Raw genomic sequence first — 18,922 nt, forward strand, 5'->3', positions numbered from 1 at the left:
ACATAATTGAGAAGAAAAATTGCGAATCACCAGTTCCCATAACGATAAAAGCATCCCTAAGTATGTAATAGGCAAATTTTCAATTTGGCATTTCAGGATAGCAACCGCACTGTCTAAAGAAACTCTGTCAACATTAATCCCAATTAAAGAAGATTTTTGAAAATTAATTTGAAGACCCGATACTAGCTCAAAACACCTTAGAATTCTTAAAATATTTCTAACTTGTTCTAGATCATTGGGAACAAAGAGGAGAGTATCATCAGCAAATTGCAAAATAGAGATCGGAGTGCTATAACCTTCCACTGAAATTCCATTCAAGAGACCTTTTGTAGTCGCCTTGACAAAAAGAGATCTCAAAACTTCAACTGCAATAAAAAACAACATAGGAGAAAGGGGATTTGCGTTCTATAAAAATAAGGTAATATTTATATTATTTTAGTCGCTGTCAATGGTAAGTAATTTTTATTTAAAAAGTTTTATAACTCTATAATTTGTTACCGTTCGTTTAACAAATTATTCACGTATTCGTATTTTAATTTGTTAAACGAATGTGTATTTTGATGGCTCAATTAGTAGCCGCAAAGTCCACTTTTATTTTTCTTGTTTAAGAATGGCTCGTCATCTTCAGGAGATGACCTTTCTTCTTATACATTTATATATTGTTATGTTTAGCAAATAAAAAAAATAACAAACAGCGTATGAGAAAGGGAATCTCCCTGCCTAATCCCTCTTTCCATGAAAAAGTTCTCTGAAGGGCAACCATTAACCGAGACTGCTACGTAGCACGGAAACGTTTATATATCCATTAAAAACTTAATAAACCTTTAAGATATTGAATTTTCTTTCAAAAGACATGTATTTAAAACCTACATATATGTTTTATTGATTTAAAAATAAAAGTAATTAAATGCAAATTAAAATTCTAACTGGTAAGAATAAAAAATTCAATATACTTAGTGTTTAATATATAGTTTTTATTAAATTTAAATCTTAATTTTAATTTATATGTATAATATAAATATTTTAGAAAATTAATTACACATATTGGTTCATCTATTTTGTTTATCAATTGCTATTATATTTTAAAAGTGTATGTTTATTAATAATTGACTTAATAACATACATGTGTATTTAATAGTGTGATAACAATGTAATTATTTAATATTTTTAAGACAAAAAAATCATCGAAATAATTATAATATTTTATTTTTTGAATATTATATAATTTAAAATTTAAAAGATTATAGTATAATTTTTTCGAGAATTATTACAATAAATTTATTTTATTATTTTAATATTATATAATTAAAAAATTATATTTATATAGACTCCATTATATAAAATGTATAGATCCGCCATTGATGATACATATAATTTTTATTTAAATATTTTTGACATGCCAAGACACGCTAATGTGTAACTGACGCGTTTTTCTGATACGTTTTCTAGACGTGTTGCTGACGTGTTTTGACGCGTTTTGACCCATTTTTGACACTTTATTATTTGTGTGTTTCATGTGTGTTTTTTAGTGGATTGATATAAAATATAAATTTTAAGCGTGCTTAAGTAGAAATGTTATAATTTGAACTTCTATGTATTTGGATAAATCATGAATTGTTTAGGGGTATCTTTGTGCTTATTAAATTTAGAAACTCTGTTGAGTCTTCATGCTCGTTTTAAACAGCGCAAAAACATGTTATGAACCAAATAGCTCAGGCCCATGCCTTGAAAAGACTTAGAACTAGTGGGTCTCATCAAATAAGATAGTCCAGCCCATTTCCCAAAGCAATCATAGACATGTTATTGCCAAGAAAACAAATTTAAACTCCAAACCTTAATATTTTGTTTAAAATTTTATAAATCATATTTTGTAAATGTGCTGTATTTTATTGAAATTTTATTTTTAAATTTTAGAGAATTTATTATATTTAATCTAAATGTATTATAAAATAAATCTATTTACAAATTAAATAAATTGCAGAGTAAGAGGTAATTAATTATTTTCATCTCTCTGAACATTTTATTTTCTATGTCTAGGTGAAATGTTCCAGTTTTCTAGTGAAAAAGCTTTTTGGCAATATGATGCGGGAATGGATGTGGGAGATTTCGAGTTAGTGTGCAACATAGGACGTCTTACAGAGCCCATGTCACCCTATAGGCAAGGAAGGGAACCAAGCAAAAAAAGGGGTAGTTAGCTAGCCTTAGTCTTTCCTTCCTTCTATTGAGAGGTCCCATTCTTCAAGACGGGAAGGGAATTCTTCAGACGCCTTACCAACATAGATCGCTAGCTATTTCACTTGCTATGAGAACTCACACGCCTATTCCTAGACGACAGGAAGACCTTAACGACCAGTCCTACTACCGGTGTATGGACCAGACAAGTGAGAGAATTTAGGGCTTGTTGGAATTGATCCGCTATGGGATTTACATTATACGCAACAGAAGTACCTGAAGTGCTAAACGGAATAGGTATTAGTTTGGTAATGGTTGGAGCAGCAAACTCGGATTCGGCAAGAATCTCAATTTTTGGTAGTATAAAGAAGGAATTGGCCTAAAAATTGGATAGGGGTCAAGATGCAGTCGGGCGCCGGCTGCTGACTCAAGTGCCCCTCGGGTCCGGAGAATAAAAATTATGACTTTACATATAACGTTTTAAGAACTGGACTTATCAGTTCAACCAAATTAATAGCATATCCAAAGTTAGGTTAGTTTGGTATTTTTTTTATAAAAGCTGTAAATGTAGTTCAACTTTTTTGAACCGAAAAAATTGCAAAAACCAAAACTACTAAACCTATAAAATAGTCTATTTGTCGAATTTTGTTGATAACCCAATAATCTTCCATTAATATTAAACAGTTATAAGTGTAAAAATTTAAAAAGCTGGGTATGACCGTTTTTAATGACTTGACACAGAACAAGATGTAAAATCTTAATTTGTAGATCGTCTTACAATAAAAATAAAAATTACATAACTGCTCTATGACGATAAGATCTAATTCTTCTATGTCTACTAGAAAGTCCAACCAATCCTTCATAAAAAAGACAAACAAATCTTTCATAGAAAAGGAACATCAAAAATTTCGTAAAAAAAGACAATCGATGTAATAAAGATATAAAAAAACTAATATAACCTATAAACGATTTCATCTTCAGACTTGAAAAGTCTTGATCTATCTCTGATTTTTGATTTGTATATATATTAAAATTGATGCGCCTCGTCGACAGATTTGCCAACAAAAACAAAAAAAATGAAAAGGAGACGGTTATTTATTTTATTGTAGAGTAATGAAAAAATGACTACCGCTAACGGTAAAAATAAACCATTAACGACAGTCGGAGCAAAAAAAAAAACACTCTTGATGGTTAAAGTTTTCAAATTGGAGAAAAGAGAAAGTACATAATGTTTAAATTTAGATCCCATGTTTGTCGAATTTGAATCACACAAATAGTTATCATTAATTAGAGTGTGGTTCATTTAATAGTTTTTTTAGTACATATACTAAATATCCTTATTTTTCATTTTATTTATTGAACCAGTTGTGGAACTAAATAAACCAATACAAATCATAAATCAGTAGTCGCACTGGTTTTGTATTTAAAAAAACTGAACTAAATTCTCATCATTCAACTGCTTACAAGTGGATAAAAAAAAAAAAGTGCTTACAAGAAGTCAGTTAAGTCCCACACGTTGTTGGCTTGCCTTACAATGTGGATTTAACCCTATATTCATTGTGCTTCTTCCCAAATTGATACCTAATCATTAAGAGTTAGTCAAATTTCTCTAATTGAAAATTTCAACATTTCAACTGAAATGTACTTGTTGATGGAGTCGTAGATCAGGATATGGATGTGAAGAAATCAACTAGTTAGCATCAACTTTTGTTTCCAAGGTAATACTTGGCAAATTATTTCCACATATACTATAGTTGAAATATTAAACTAGCGAACATTTTTTCTATATGAAGCGATTTAAATATTTCAAGTTTCTAATTAAGTGTTTAGGGTTTACAAATTAGTAATTTTTATAAAATTTGTTGATTCGTAGAGTTGACGATTCGGGTGTGCGTTGGGCTCGAACGAAAAAAAAATATTGGAAAAATTACAAAATTGAGCTTAATGCGGATTTTTATTACGAAAATGCTAAATTTTTAATTTTCTTTCATCAATACTAATTAAAGGTTTACATTTATTAGCTAATAACATAAATTTTTTACATGTTATACATCTATGCCTTACACGTGTCGGTTTGTTTTAGTTTTTTTTTAGAGAGATCAACACATGTAGCTTGTCGTTTTTTCTTCCCCTTATTTCTCATCATTTTCTTCTTTCTTCCATTAACTGCCATTGTTAACCTTTCAAATTTCAATTTTTTTTCAAAGTCTATCATCACTGTCGGTTTAATCGAACTGACTGAATTACCGATCTATTTGGTCCAGGTTGGTTTAGAAATTTTCAAATTTTGGATTTATGTCGGTTTAAATTTAGTTCAAAATTCATATTCGATTGTTTCGATTTTAAACATTCAATCGATCAATTAATTTGATGTTAGAAAAAATAATTTGTTTTTGATCGAATCGACGGAATGCACCTCTAGGTATCAAGTACTCCTCAAGTTTATAAGCTAAGGACATGAGACAACAAATGTACAATGCCACTAAAAAATATAACAAATGTACATTGCCATGGATTGAACGGCACCACCACTTGTCAACTAGAATGAGCAAAATCAAAGGGAAAAAAAAAGAGCATGCTCTTAATTATTCAACCAAATGAGCACGTTCATTCAAGTTCACTTTTCATAATTTCTCTTTTTGCCCTTTTTTATAGTAACCCATGAATTATTTCACTTGTTTTTCAATATATTGAATAAAATTATAAATTTTGGTAAAAGGACTTTGAATTGCTTCACACTTTCTATGCTTGTGCTAAAAGACCTAACCATGACTTTTTTTTATGACATGCTTGAATGATGAAGCTTCTATTTTGGTACATTTTATTGACGTTTTCCTATTAATATGCCTAAGGTTAGATTAAAGTTCAATTCCAAAAATTCAACAGGAATCAAACTTACAAAAAAATTCCATGTCTCATATTAGGGAAGTTTTCCAAACCAAACAAAAAATTGAACCAAAATAAATTAAAATAATTAGTTTATTCGATTGATTTTAATTTTAGAAGACTGGAAAAATATATATATCCTTAAAATAATAGATTTTTTTATGTGTTCAAATAATTAAAATATATAAATATATATATATAGGCACCTCTTTTTTGAACAGGTAGAAAAATAATAAGGGGTTGAAGCGTCCGATGATAAGATTCAGAGACACCGTCCAGATGACGAGCTAACGATCCGCTCGTTAGAATTTAAGTGGACTAGATTGATGTATATCAGTTAAATTAAAGGATGTAAGTATATTTGTCCAAAATAACCCATAAAAATCCAAAGATCTTGTTATAAAAGTCAAAACAATTTGATTAATTACAATGTTTTATAAATTTATAGGCCAATTTGTAAGTTTGATAGATCAAATTGTCTAAATTCTAACCTTAGTGACTTTGAAGACCCTTTTGGTCAATTTAGAGACTAAAATGGACTATTTGCCACCATTTTCATGACATACACTAATTAATCTAAAATTAATTTTAATTAACCTAAAATAAGTGTTTTAACCTAGCCTGAAACCTAGCTAATAATCTTAGCTTAAAATCTATAATACCACCTTATATGTATATAATAAAGGGGTGGACAATTAATACACCAGATTAAATAAAAAAAAATTATTGATATTAAAAAAAAAAACTAAAATTTCATCCACCACCACTATTTTCATCCATCATTATACATACAAGTTCAATCAAATCAAGCTTTCACGCTCCGGTTTTTCAAGAATCAATCGCTTTATAGTATTGTATAATGGATTATGCATTTTGGATCACTAGAAAAAGACCCTATATCTGAGAACGGTATTTTTAAGGATCCAAACAGTCCTATACACAAAAATATCTATATTTTGCATATGAATTCAATTTTAATCCATTAAAATGCATGTTTAGAATTTTTGTATTCTTAAATGTCTTGCCATGATTTCCATTGATTTTTCTCCTAAATCAACATTTACGTGCTTTTAATGATTTTTATAAGTTTTATTAATCATATATTAGTCTCAAATACTTACGTGTTTTTAAGTGAAAAATCGAATTTCCAAGGAACAGAGGAGAACCAACGTCGATGCCAATTTGAACTAGCATCGATGCATGTTCATCCTCTAGATGTCAGTTATATTGGCCTTGCCGCCAATCCATCTTAGCTCGTATAGTCACCTTCATCCCGTCTAGTCAACTTCTTGCTGCCGCCACATATGGTCATGGCGCCACATCACTTATGGCGCCATGTGTCGATGCGAGTTCTCTATCCAGAAATTTGATTTGACGTTTTCCCGCTTTGTCTGTATTCTGAATTGACCCTCATTTGAAGTGGTGAACTCATATCGACAAGAGGAATAACTTTCATGTTTTGATTAGATCCTGAATCTTCCTTTATTGATAAAAAAATAATAAAATATAACTATCAAACGTTCCATAACAAGGTTTAAAAGTATTTTTAATCTTATATGTATATTAATTATTGTATTGAGCATGTAAAATGTGTTTATTACTTTGAATGTATATGTCCAAATTCAATATTAGCAGGATTAATCAAATAATCACATTATTCAAAACTAATGAAACACATAAAAACTTTAGGAATGCCATGAAATCTGTAATTAGTGGTTATATAAATATTGAAGATGGTAAATTTTTACAAACAATCTCACTTTTATATATGGTTTAGGTTTTGTGCATGTGATTGGAATAAAATTCACTTTTGTCTGTTACTCCCTCCGGTTCATAATATTTGTCGCATTTGAAAAATTGTTTTGGTCCATAATATTTGTCACATTAGGATAACAAGAGAGTATTTATTGTTGTTTTTCCAAATTTATCTTTAACAATAAATACCTTAATAAAACTAAAAAAGACTAGTCAAACATAAAAATAATATAAATAAATATGGACAATTCAGTAAAAATACATACATATCAAGACACATTTATTGTTTTTTTAATCCATGTGAAATGGCCAAATGCGACAAATATTATGAACTTGAGGGAATATGTGTTAGAAACCTCTAAAGTTAGATGTCATTCATGAATGTAATGCATGTCTACATTTATTTCCGCAGTTATATCCAGTTATTTATTTCCAACACTTATTTCTAGTCGTTTTATTTGATGAGATTGTTATTACATGTATAACTTGGATTTAACTATTTGGGATATACATGCTAAATTAATAAAATAAATAAATCAAATACAAATTTGGTCTTTTGGTCCGATGCACGGCGTCTTATACATCAATAAGCAAGTGAGACGCTCAGTCAATAAAAAAAAGGATTTAATAGTTTGACTAGGTGGTGACTCGAGGTTCCAATTTAAACAGCCATGTGACCATATTCTAAGTGAACCGGGCTCTTTCAGTAGGCACATCCTCCACTCACAATATAATTTATTATAAATTTGCTTAGATTAATCATAAAAAAAACTTAGCTTAGATTTAATTTCTAAATTTAATATTTTTATCTTTAAAATAAAAAAATTATTATTCTTATATTTTTATCAAATTGTACCAAACTGAATTTTATCTTTTAACTCGATTTTTTTTTAAATCAGTCTGTTTAAATATTTCTACTATCCAACCAAAATTACTGACTGCGCACACCTCTCTACTTATAATAGCAAAAGCAATAACAAGTTATGGTATGAAATAAAAGAAAAAACTCACTTTTTATTAATATATTCTTTTTCATTATTTCATGTAAGGAAAATTAAAATTGTTATAAACTATTTAGGCCAATGTAACCAGATTTCACTTTCAATTCTTAACCAGAAAAAAATATCATGACAGTTAGAAATAGTTAGTTAAATTTCCCCTATGGAAGAGATATTTGGCTTGTCAATGAAATGAAACACAATTGTTCAAATTCCATTTACATTCAACTAGAGATGGTCCACAAGTATCATCAGACTTGACTGTCCTTGCAAAGATTAAAACTTCAAGTACCAATACCATTCCTCTACAAATTTGATTTTCTATTAAATTATTCTACTCATCTTTATTTAAATCCGTCAATTTATTAATGGTTAAGTTCATTTAACTACCCGGTAATTTTAACTTTTGACACAAAAAATTATATGAAAGTTTTTACATCACAAAGCGTCTTGCGGTATGAAATTTTAGTAAAACATGTCCAATTCTATTATATATTAATAAATTATATTATTTTTAATAATTCAACAATAAAAATTATAGTTTGTCTTTGTAGTTTTTTTATATTTATATTTATATTTAGACTGAAATAAATTAAGTGACTAAAATTTATTTTATTTATATCAGTAAGTATATTTTATTAGAAGATATATAAATTATTATAAAAATTAGATATTTTTTGATGAAATTTCATACAACATGACTCTTTATGATGTGAAGAAATTCCACATGACTCTTTGTATAAAAATTTAAAATCGCGGGTCAATAAAATGAATTTATCCCATTCTTTATTATACAATTAAATACAAATATATCTCTTTTTATAAACCTCTAATGATTAAAAGAAAAATCTGAACTCTTTCGCGAATTACCCTTGATCTCGACCTCTGTAAGATCTTTTTTATATTTTAAAGAAATTATATCAATGGCTTTTAAACTATTTTTAATATGATATTTTAGTATCTATAGTATTTTGAAATTATAACTATATTATCTAAACTATTTATTTTTGTACTAGTGACCAAAAATGTATAAATACTCTTATTTCATAGATTAAAAGGGCAAAATAATTTTATATAACTTTGATCATTTTATAAATATATTTTTAAAAATAATTGAATATTTTGATCCGTCAATATTGCAAATTGAAACAATTATATCCAAACTCTAAATTATATTTATATTTGTAGCTTATTTTATTCCATGACTGTTTTATATAATTAATCTTTTATTTTAGTTTAAAAGGAGTTATATGGGTTTAAAATGAGAATTATGAGTTTAAAAGTAGGTTTAAATTGAAGGTTGTATATTTATCAAAACAAAAAAAGTTGACCGGCAAGAATGTTTAAATTAGTTTTTAGGAATATATTTGATAAAATAGTCAAAATTGAGGATAATTAAAAACAATTTCGCCTTTTAAAAGTTGAAATACCAATTTGAAAGAATAAAATTGAAGCACTGAAAAAGTAAATTTAAGAAAGCTCAAGCATCATAGGTGCAAATGTTGTCCATTTCTTCAAGATGCCAATTATGTTTTGGTGTTAAGATAATGACATTGTAGGTCAATAAACCAAAAAGAGAAACCCAAATAAATACAATGTGTAAAGAGAAACCCCATAATAGACAGAATCTTGTGCCTTTGTGAACAGAGTTAAAGAGTACAAATTGTCTACAAGTTTTTAAGTACAAATCTACAGTTGATTAACTGCAATTTTGCCATTTATTTGTGGTCCAAATGACAAAATAAAAACTTGGGGGACCATTACTGTACAAGGAGACATAATTGGTGCATCCAAATTACCTCTCAGTGAAGACAACAAAGACATTGAACAAAAATTAATGAAAGGCTCATTGAATTAAATTGAAATTGTCTTGTGTCATATCCAAGGGACCAAAGTTCACAAGCTTCCTCAAACTTGGTTAAATTAGAGGGCATCTCCTAGCTTTAATTGCTCCAATGAGATAAACTTTTTTGTGAACTTAATAATTGCACTAAAAAATTTATAAACATTACACGCTGAACTCGATTCGTCTAAAAAAATTCAACTCAAAATTTTTCTCATGAGATAAATTTTGCAGGTATAAATGCGAATTTTCCAAAAAATTAAAATATAAAATTATATTTTTTATAATTTGGAACAGCAAACAATTCGTTTGATAAAAAAACCATATTCCGACATCAACATCAATAATTTTTATTGAAAGGGGAATTATGAATAGCAAAAAATTTGTAATTCGTATTTTAAAGTGTCAAAGTAAAAGTTCAAATTAAAAACTGCTAAGCATGCTAAATTTCAAGGAACAATTGTAATCAACCCTACATTCTATAGCAACTATTTCAAAATTTGATTAAAGTCGTCATAAATCTAAATTCTAAATTTTAAGTACTAATAATAGAAATAGAATGAGATGAACTTAGAGTAAATTTAGCAAAAATTTATATTATACTCACAATGCATTGTATTCTCATGTAATTCAACTTTATTTTGTCCTTGTAAGACCAAAAGCAATCTTCAGTGATATCTTTCAACATCTTCTTAGTGCCCTTTTAGCAAATCTTCATTGATATTCTTCAAAATTCCCCTAAAAGCTCACTTGCCTATCTGTTTTTTCACCTTTTTATACAATTTTGAACCTCCTCAATAATTCAAACTCATGTAGATACATATACTGTAATAGGGTTAAAGCTTTCTCCGGTTATTAAACTTTAATTTTTTTACAAAACGGGTTACTATCGTTTATTTTTTATATTTTAATAACTAATTCTTATAATTAGAGCAACATAAAGTTACTACAACAATTCAAGTCAAAAATTGCTTATCCGGCGACAAATATGTTGGATAACTATACAAATTCTCGTTGCCACATAAGCAATTTTTGACTTGCATTGCGATGGTAGCCTCTCATTAATGTAAAAACCAAAGTTAAATTATTAATATATCATAAATAAAGCGATGGTATAACCGTTTTGTAAAAAAAACTATAGTAATAACTGTAATTTTTTTAACCCTAGCTATATAATATAACTTTAGAAAAATCAATGCAATTGTTGATCTTGAGAAAAAATACATAAGCATCAAAATTAATAACAGAATACAATATTCTTGTATATATCTCAATTAACATAACAGCACTAAGCAACTAAGAAATATGATTGCTAAGTGTTTAAAACAATTTCAAAGTTAACAATTAAGGAAATAACTAAAAAAAAATCAAACAGAGATTGAAAAATGAACAAGATCTCAAGAACAAGAAAATGAATATAAAGTTAGTTTTTTTTTTTAATTCTTGATTTCAAGGACTCTTACAGGCATAAATCAATAGAGAGAATTCAACTCTTTCTTGATCTTTCTGCGTCAATTTCTCTTCTAACCATAATCTGCTATCCATTCCGCTTCTCGTCCTGAACATGAACACGGCTGAACCAGAAGAATCGGAATTGTAAAACCAGTCATGAACATCCCACATAAGATCAACAAGCAAACCATCAACAAAAATCGTTTGATTCCCTCGAAAATTCCATTGCAGTCTCTTAACACGAATCACCGTCTTCTTATCAATGCATACTGATAAAACCGGATACTTTAGCCCTTCATTTTCTCCGCTGCACTTTATCAAAATCTCGTGTTGAATTCCCGTATCACAAAACTGTGCTTTCGTGGCATATAAAGTATTACCCGAACAATGTTCTTTCCGGGAAATAAGACTCGTTTTCGCCGCCGGAGTGCTAATTTTAAGCTTCTTGCTTATAGTTTCACCTCCAATATCTCCGAGAACAAGACCTATTTCTGAATCAACGATGACCAAAACATAGAACCCGTCTACAGGCGCAGGTCCGACGTCATATTTAGCAGAAGAAAGATCCCAAAAGACTTCAATCTTCGAATTTTCCAATTCGACAACGATTTTGCTACCTTTCTTCTTCCTGAATAAGCCTGTGTTGGTGTTGAGTTTGAAAGAAGTTGAAGGATCAGTACCAAAATTTATGTTAAGTCCTTGAATTGTGTTGTTTTTGCACCAAGTAACAGTAATCAAGAGCTGTTTCTGAGTTGAGAGAATGATTTTATATAAACAAGTAACTGCATTTTGAATTGATGGGATTAAATTTGGAGATATGCAAATATTATTTGAATAGCTAGAACAAGAAGGGTTAGATATTTGTATTGCATTTTCACTAAAACAAGAAACTATATCTCTCATTTTAATTTATTCAAAGAACAACTTCAGTTCTTGAAATCTTGATTTGTATAACTGAAAATAAATTGGGTTTCTTGAATATGGACAAAAGAAATGGAAAGAGAGAAGAAAGAACAAGAAATGAGAGAGATCTAAAGATTTGGAGTTTTGGCAGATTATGAAAAGAAAATTAGTAAAGATAAAATATGCATCTCATTCTTATAAAATATATCACTAAAAAAAGAATAAGAAGATTGAAGTAGAAATTTTCAAGATTTTTTTTAATTATTATTATTGAAAAAAGGATTTGTTTATTTAATCATTAGTTCTTTTGACAGTTCATTCACATAATAAAAAAATAAAAATAAAAAAAGGAATAGATAAAGTTGAGACCTGGTCTGGTCTAAAGAGAAGCAACTCAGCTTTGTGAGATGAACATGGGGTTGCCTTTAGATTTCATGCCTTGGCTTAATAATATAAAGGCCAAGTAACAATTATTAAATAAGCAAAAATAAGAAGACTTTTTAAGGGTATTTTTGTAAATTTATAGGGTCACAATAATTGGTGTTTAGGGAAGGTAAACATGGGGCCTTGAGGGTGTATCTAAGAGTGAGCATCAATCGGTTTGGTTCACAAACTAAAACAACAACTACAAACTAAAACAACTACTTACTAAACAAATTTAAATATCAAACAACCGAATTAAAAAATTAGATAAGTTCAGTAAAATTGAGCTACTATCTTAATAGTAAATATGTAATTTATATATATTATAAAGGTTTGGCTGAATTTTTTTACTTTTTTGAATTTACCAATTTAACTAAACCTTTGAATTCCAATGATTTTAGCCTAATTTTAAAAAATTATTAATTGATATACAAAAGTGTGCATTAAATAGCTAGTTTTTAGAAATTGTATATGTAAAAATAATAAAATAATGCAGTTTATATATATATATATATATATATATATATATATATATATATATATATATATAATATAATATAATTTTTTAAATTCATCATTTAAAATACTAATAATATATATCAAATTCTATAATTATTAACATTAAAAAAATTGTTGTCAATTTTTAAAAGGGATAATTTCAAAACTATCCGACTTTTGAAACTTAATTACAAAATTTTTTCCTTGCTAATTTTACCAAATATCCAATTTTGGAAAATAATTTCAAAAATAACTCCTTTTAACTCATGTCTCCATCGAGAACAGGCATGTCTCGATTGAGAAATGTCTTAATTTAAAACACAAAAAATACACCATAAATACATTATTAAAATACACTATAAAATATGTCTCAATCGAGACATTGTCCTGTCTCGATCAAGACATGCAAAAACAGTATTTTTAAAATAAAAAAAAAATATAAAATGTAAATGGGTCAAAAAAATCAGATACATGAACTTAAGGTTCAAAAGTAGAGTATTATATAAAGAATCCCTTTTTAAGATTAGAATACAATTATTGAAATTAAAAATTTGTAAACAATGGAGTTTTTACTCAATTATATAAATAAAATAGAAAAATGATTTTTTATCCATAGTTTTGGCCATTTTGTCAAATATATTTTTAAAACTGAATATTTTGGTCTGCCAATTTTATGAATTGGATAACTATATTTGATATGAGTAGAATTACTCCTATTTTCTATGTCGGTTTTGGTCTCTTTAATGTGCCTTTATTATTATAATTGATTTATTCCGGGTCTTATTGTTGTGTTTAAGTGTTTTATGTTAAATTCATGAAAATCGATAAGTTTTGGGTTTAATTTGAGAATTCTAAAGGTTTCCGAAATAAAGAGACGCGGAAAGCACATTTGCATATATGAGAATCTGACCCCGCTGCATAATTTATAAATTTGGTATACAGTCGACCCTCTAATAGTTAATATTCTATAAATTAATAATTCTAATAATTAATAGAAAATTGAGAGAACCAACTTCGTTCCACGTCGGATAATTAATAATTCTATTATTTAATAATTAATAAAATTTAAAATGTATTCTACATAAATATTAATTATTAGAGAGATTTTTTAAAGAAATATATAACAATTGATGATTTATTTGAGGCAATATTAACCTTAATTCATAAAGTGGAAGTTAAAATATCATCAAATTATGACTTTCTTATTCTTTTAAGAAATTTTAAAAGAAGTTATTAGAGAAACAAATTAAAGTAAGTAAAGTATCTCTAGTATAAAAAATATTAAAAATTATTTGACTCTATTAATACAACTTCTTAATAATTATTTTTTAGTTTGATATCAATTGATATTTTTTAAATTGAATATAAAATTATTTATTTTAAATTGAGTGATTGTAGTGTATTTAGTTAGTTTTTTTATAATATAATATTAATATTAGGTTTATTAATGTAGATGCTTTAAAATATCTTTTATAATTTTTTTTATATAAATTTAATAAATTAATAATTCTAATAATTAATAAAATTTTGATCCACCATGTGTATTAATTATCAGAGGGTCGACTTGTACTTAGAGACTTTTAACAAATTTGTGTTCCTTATAAGAAATAAAGTAGACATTTAAAATTTTTCAAGGCATCAAAAACCAACGCATTTAGAGATTTCTACATTGAATTGTGAAGTTTTGAAATTAGTAAATGCATAAGTAAAAAAGAGTGTCTCGCTTGAGACAACCCTTCTCATTAAAGATGTAAAAAAATTTGATAGGTCTCAAACAAGACCTTCCGACGAGAATTTTTGGATTTGGGTGATTCGAAACATTGCCAAAATTGTACAGGTTTTGTTCGAGACATCTAAGGTTTCGTTTGAGACATCTAATGTCTCGTTCGAGACATTCACTAATCTGAGGAAAGACGTGATTTCATGCTTGACAGTTTGATTCTATTTAGTTGTTTAATTTCCGTTACAAAAACATTCAAAATCTCTATTTGCTAACCGATAAAAGAAATAAACGAAATCGATGTGTTAAGTTCATTATCTCTGTGAGATTGATACTTAATCTTCCAATTTATATTACTGGTGGGATACTATTATTGCAGTTTTTGCTAAAAATATTAGACACCAAATAATATTTATTTTTTAGATTTATTTTTATAAATTTTTTATTCTATAAATACTAGTTTACATAATTTATCTTTAATACTAGTTTACAAAGAGCTATTTTGGTTTCAAATGGATATTATGTGTTTGAAAATAAATTTAAATTGATAATTTTTATATATTTGTTTTAATTTATAAAATTGGCATATCGGAATGTTCAAATTAATATTTAAAAATATATTTAATAAAATGGCTGAGATTGTGTATATAAAAGAACATTTTGTCAAGTACATTTATGATCTATTGATAAATGCACAAATAAATCTCCTTACTCCCATGGTTAGTCTCATGGCTGCAAAGTTTATTATTATTTATATTGGTTCTAAAAAATAAATTATTTCTAGTATTGTAAGAAAACAATGAAAGAAATAGTAAAACAATGAAAAAGGTGATGGTAAGATTAAGGCTAAATGATTAAAAGAAAGCCACATTTTTATAAAAATTCAATTTTTTCAATTTTATCCAATTTATTTTGAAATACATAAATTCTTTCTAATAATGTCCAACTCTAAAATGGCACGCGATTTTGCTTATGTGACGCTAACGTGGCATGCCACACATATGCAAACATGGCAAATTTTAGGTAAAAAATATAAATAAATTAGATTTTTTTAAAAAAATATTTATACCCTCAAAATTTAACATACACTTTCTAAAAATTAATTTGCACTTTTTACCTAATTAATATTTGCCATGATGGCATATGTGTGGCATATGCTATATCAGCGTCACATAGACACCATATAAGTAAAATTGTGTGCCAATTTGGAGTTGGATATAATTGAAACGAAATCATGTGTTTCAAAACAAATTTGGATAAAATTAAAAAGTTTAAATTTTTATGTTTTTTTAAGAGTTTGGCTTTCTTTTTGGGCTATGATTAAAAGCTTAAAGCTGATGTATTGTGTCTATATATTTCTTTTTTTTCGTAAACATAGTATATGTGAGAAATTACAAAAAAGAAAAAGAGAGATGGTAAGATTAATTTTCAGATAATGATAGAAATACCTTACCATTATGATAAAAATACAATTGATATATATTATTTATATAAAATGTATATAATATTCTGATCAGTTCAATAAATTAAACTAAATACTAAATATTTAAAACTTAACATTAAATTAAATGAAATTTTATAGATCAATTTGATTTAGTTTCATACGGTGAATTTAATTTTTCATCCAATATTGCACACTCATAAGTATATATAGTGTGACATAGCTAGAGACTAATACATATAGAGAGGCAATGGCATGAGCATGAGCATGACAGTGAAGTGTTGGTCCCTCACAAAATAAATTTAGTCTATAGACCTACCAATTCCTCCTCTTATAAACACAACTTTATGATCAGTAAGGCAAGCGATAAATGTTAGCTACACATAGTTCTGAAGTTTTCATTTAATAATTTTTTCTTATACTAATATAAGAAAATTTAATAGAAATGTGGGTTGTGAATGTTGAGAAATTACAAAAAAAAAAAGGAGATGGTAAGATTAATCTTCAGATAATGATAGAAATACCTTACTGCTATGATAAAGAATACAATTAATATATATAAAATGTATATAATATTTTGATCGCTGTTTCGGCTGAACTGCCGGTGACGCCAAACTTATTTGATGTTGAGGTATAAGCGGTCCTTCGGTAACTCTAATCGGCCATAGATTGTCCGGAAAAGAGTTTACCTAAATTATACATTGAGTCCGTCAAATTGTTTAGTTTTTTCATTATCGATTGTTGTACGATGGTCTGATCGGCCAAAATTCCCTTGATGGCATTGGACATATGTTGCATCGCCCCATCGAACATGTGCCGATTCTCCTGAGCTATTTCGTCTCTCATAGCGAAAAAAATCGGCTTTAGATAGCGATGGGCTAGTTGGTGGGACTTCTCGTAAGTAATCGTCAAATTCCTTTTCGATATTAATGTCATCTTCCTTAGACTTGGTGCTAGATACAATTCCATCAGTGTGAGTGTTTTGGACTCCTTTCGCTGGTTGATGTTGCTTATCGCCTTTGGCCATGACTGCTATGCTATTCGGGTTGAAATGTTTTGCTAACTCAACCTTCCTTTCCAACTTAGCTCGGCTTTGAGACCGAGTTTTCCTGTAATCGTCCTGAAAAATTTCGGTTTTTGTGCTGACCATAAATTGTCTCCAGTGGAGTCGCCAAAAGATATTCGCGAGGTTTTCATTGACGCTCGAATCTTTGAATTTATAATTGGATAAGTTTAGGTACTGATGCTGTAACCGGGGTGATTCTGGATGAGGTAAACATGATCTGAATGGCGTATCTAGATTCTGGATGAGGTAACCCGAATCTGAGTGACGTAACCCAAATTGTGAATGACGTTACCGCCGTTCGATTTAACTAACAGTATTAATCTGGAAATCCCAAAATTCAAGTGAGATTAATGTCAATTCTACTCGTAAACTAAAATTCAATCTTCGAGGATAACAAGTTTGAGTTTTAGTTTTTGACTAATGATGAGTTGATAAAAATACAATGGTCCTAACAACTTATAGAGAACAACCTTAATTACAAATTCTAATCCTAATGAGATTCAATCTCTTATTTAAAAAATAAATAAATAAAAGGACTAAAAATAAATATAGTTCTTATTAAGCTGAAATTTCAGATGAGCTCATTCATTTTTATTTTTTATCAAGTCATTGTCTGTGTCACATTCTGAGTCCAATAACTATTTCTTGGACTGGTGCTAGCAATTGGTTAGTAAAACAATTAACAACCACTGGTGTATTTTTTTCCTTTGGTATTAGACTATACTCCTAAACAGCAAACCATTTCCTTAAACTAAGGGCCGATTAGACGTACAATTTAAATCCCTAGAACAGCTAAAATCTGGCTAATAGCATGGCTTAATTTGTTAATCATCATTATTAAAAGATTAGAAGACATCCAAATAAATAAAATAAAGTTATTTTGATAGTTTTATGCAGATCAACACTCCCAATCAACATATGAACTAGCTAGCTAGAAGATCAACTCTAAAAGTATATTTTTTCCTTTTATTTGTCTTCTTCATTTATATATGAAAATGTTATTTATTTTGATAATATTATTCCTGATTGATGTAGTATATTATTATTTTTTTAAAGTGTACAATTTAGATAAGTAAAATAATGTATCAAAGGTTTTAATAAGATGATATGAAAATAATTAAATAGCATTAATCTTACTTTTGATTTCAAAATCTAGTTTTTAATTATAGGCTTAATTCCTTAAAAAACCCTCACCTTACACTTTTTCTTCGTTTATACCCTGACCTTGTAAAAACACCATTTGTACCAAATTTTGGGTTTTTATGTTTCATCTCTACCCAAAAGCATTAAATTGTATTTTTTTCATTTGGAAAAGAGTTTAAAACATACTTTTTTCTATTTTAAAATATACAAATAAATCCTTAAACTTAAAAAATAATCAAATACATCCAAATAATTAATTAATTTTTTTTAATTTGATAAAATAAAAAAAAATAAAAAAAATTATTATTATTTTTAATTTTTTGTCGGAAATATTTTTAAAAAAATTAAAAAAAAACTCGAAATATTTTTTAAAAAAATTAAAAAAAATTATTATTATTTTTTAATTTTTTTGAAAAAGATGGTATTTTTGTATTATTAATAATATTAATATCTAATTAGTATATAAGTTAAAAATGAAGGATTGTTTTAAACTTTTTTTCAAATGAAAAGAGTACAATTTAATGCTTTTGGGTAGAGATGAAACATAAAAACTCAAAATTGGGTACAAATGGTGTTTTTACAAGGTCAGGGTATAAACGAAAAAAAAATGCAAGGTGGGGTT

The 18,922-nt window shown here is 27.6% G+C and overlaps 1 protein-coding gene across 1 annotated transcript; it reads right to left on the minus strand.

Moving 5' to 3' along the window:
• Positions 1–10,895: 10,895 nt before the first annotated feature.
• On the minus strand, positions 10,896–12,441 carry LOC126676971 (uncharacterized). Its single transcript, XM_050371358.2, has one exon. It carries the CDS (start codon positions 12,007–12,009, stop codon positions 11,104–11,106), a length of 906 nt encoding a protein of 301 aa, XP_050227315.1. The 5' UTR covers positions 12,010–12,441; the 3' UTR covers positions 10,896–11,103.
• Positions 12,442–18,922: the final 6,481 nt, after the last annotated feature.

Source organism: Mercurialis annua, linkage group LG1-X (assembly GCF_937616625.2).
Source record: "Mercurialis annua linkage group LG1-X, ddMerAnnu1.2, whole genome shotgun sequence".
Taxonomy (NCBI): Eukaryota; Viridiplantae; Streptophyta; class Magnoliopsida; order Malpighiales; family Euphorbiaceae; genus Mercurialis; species Mercurialis annua.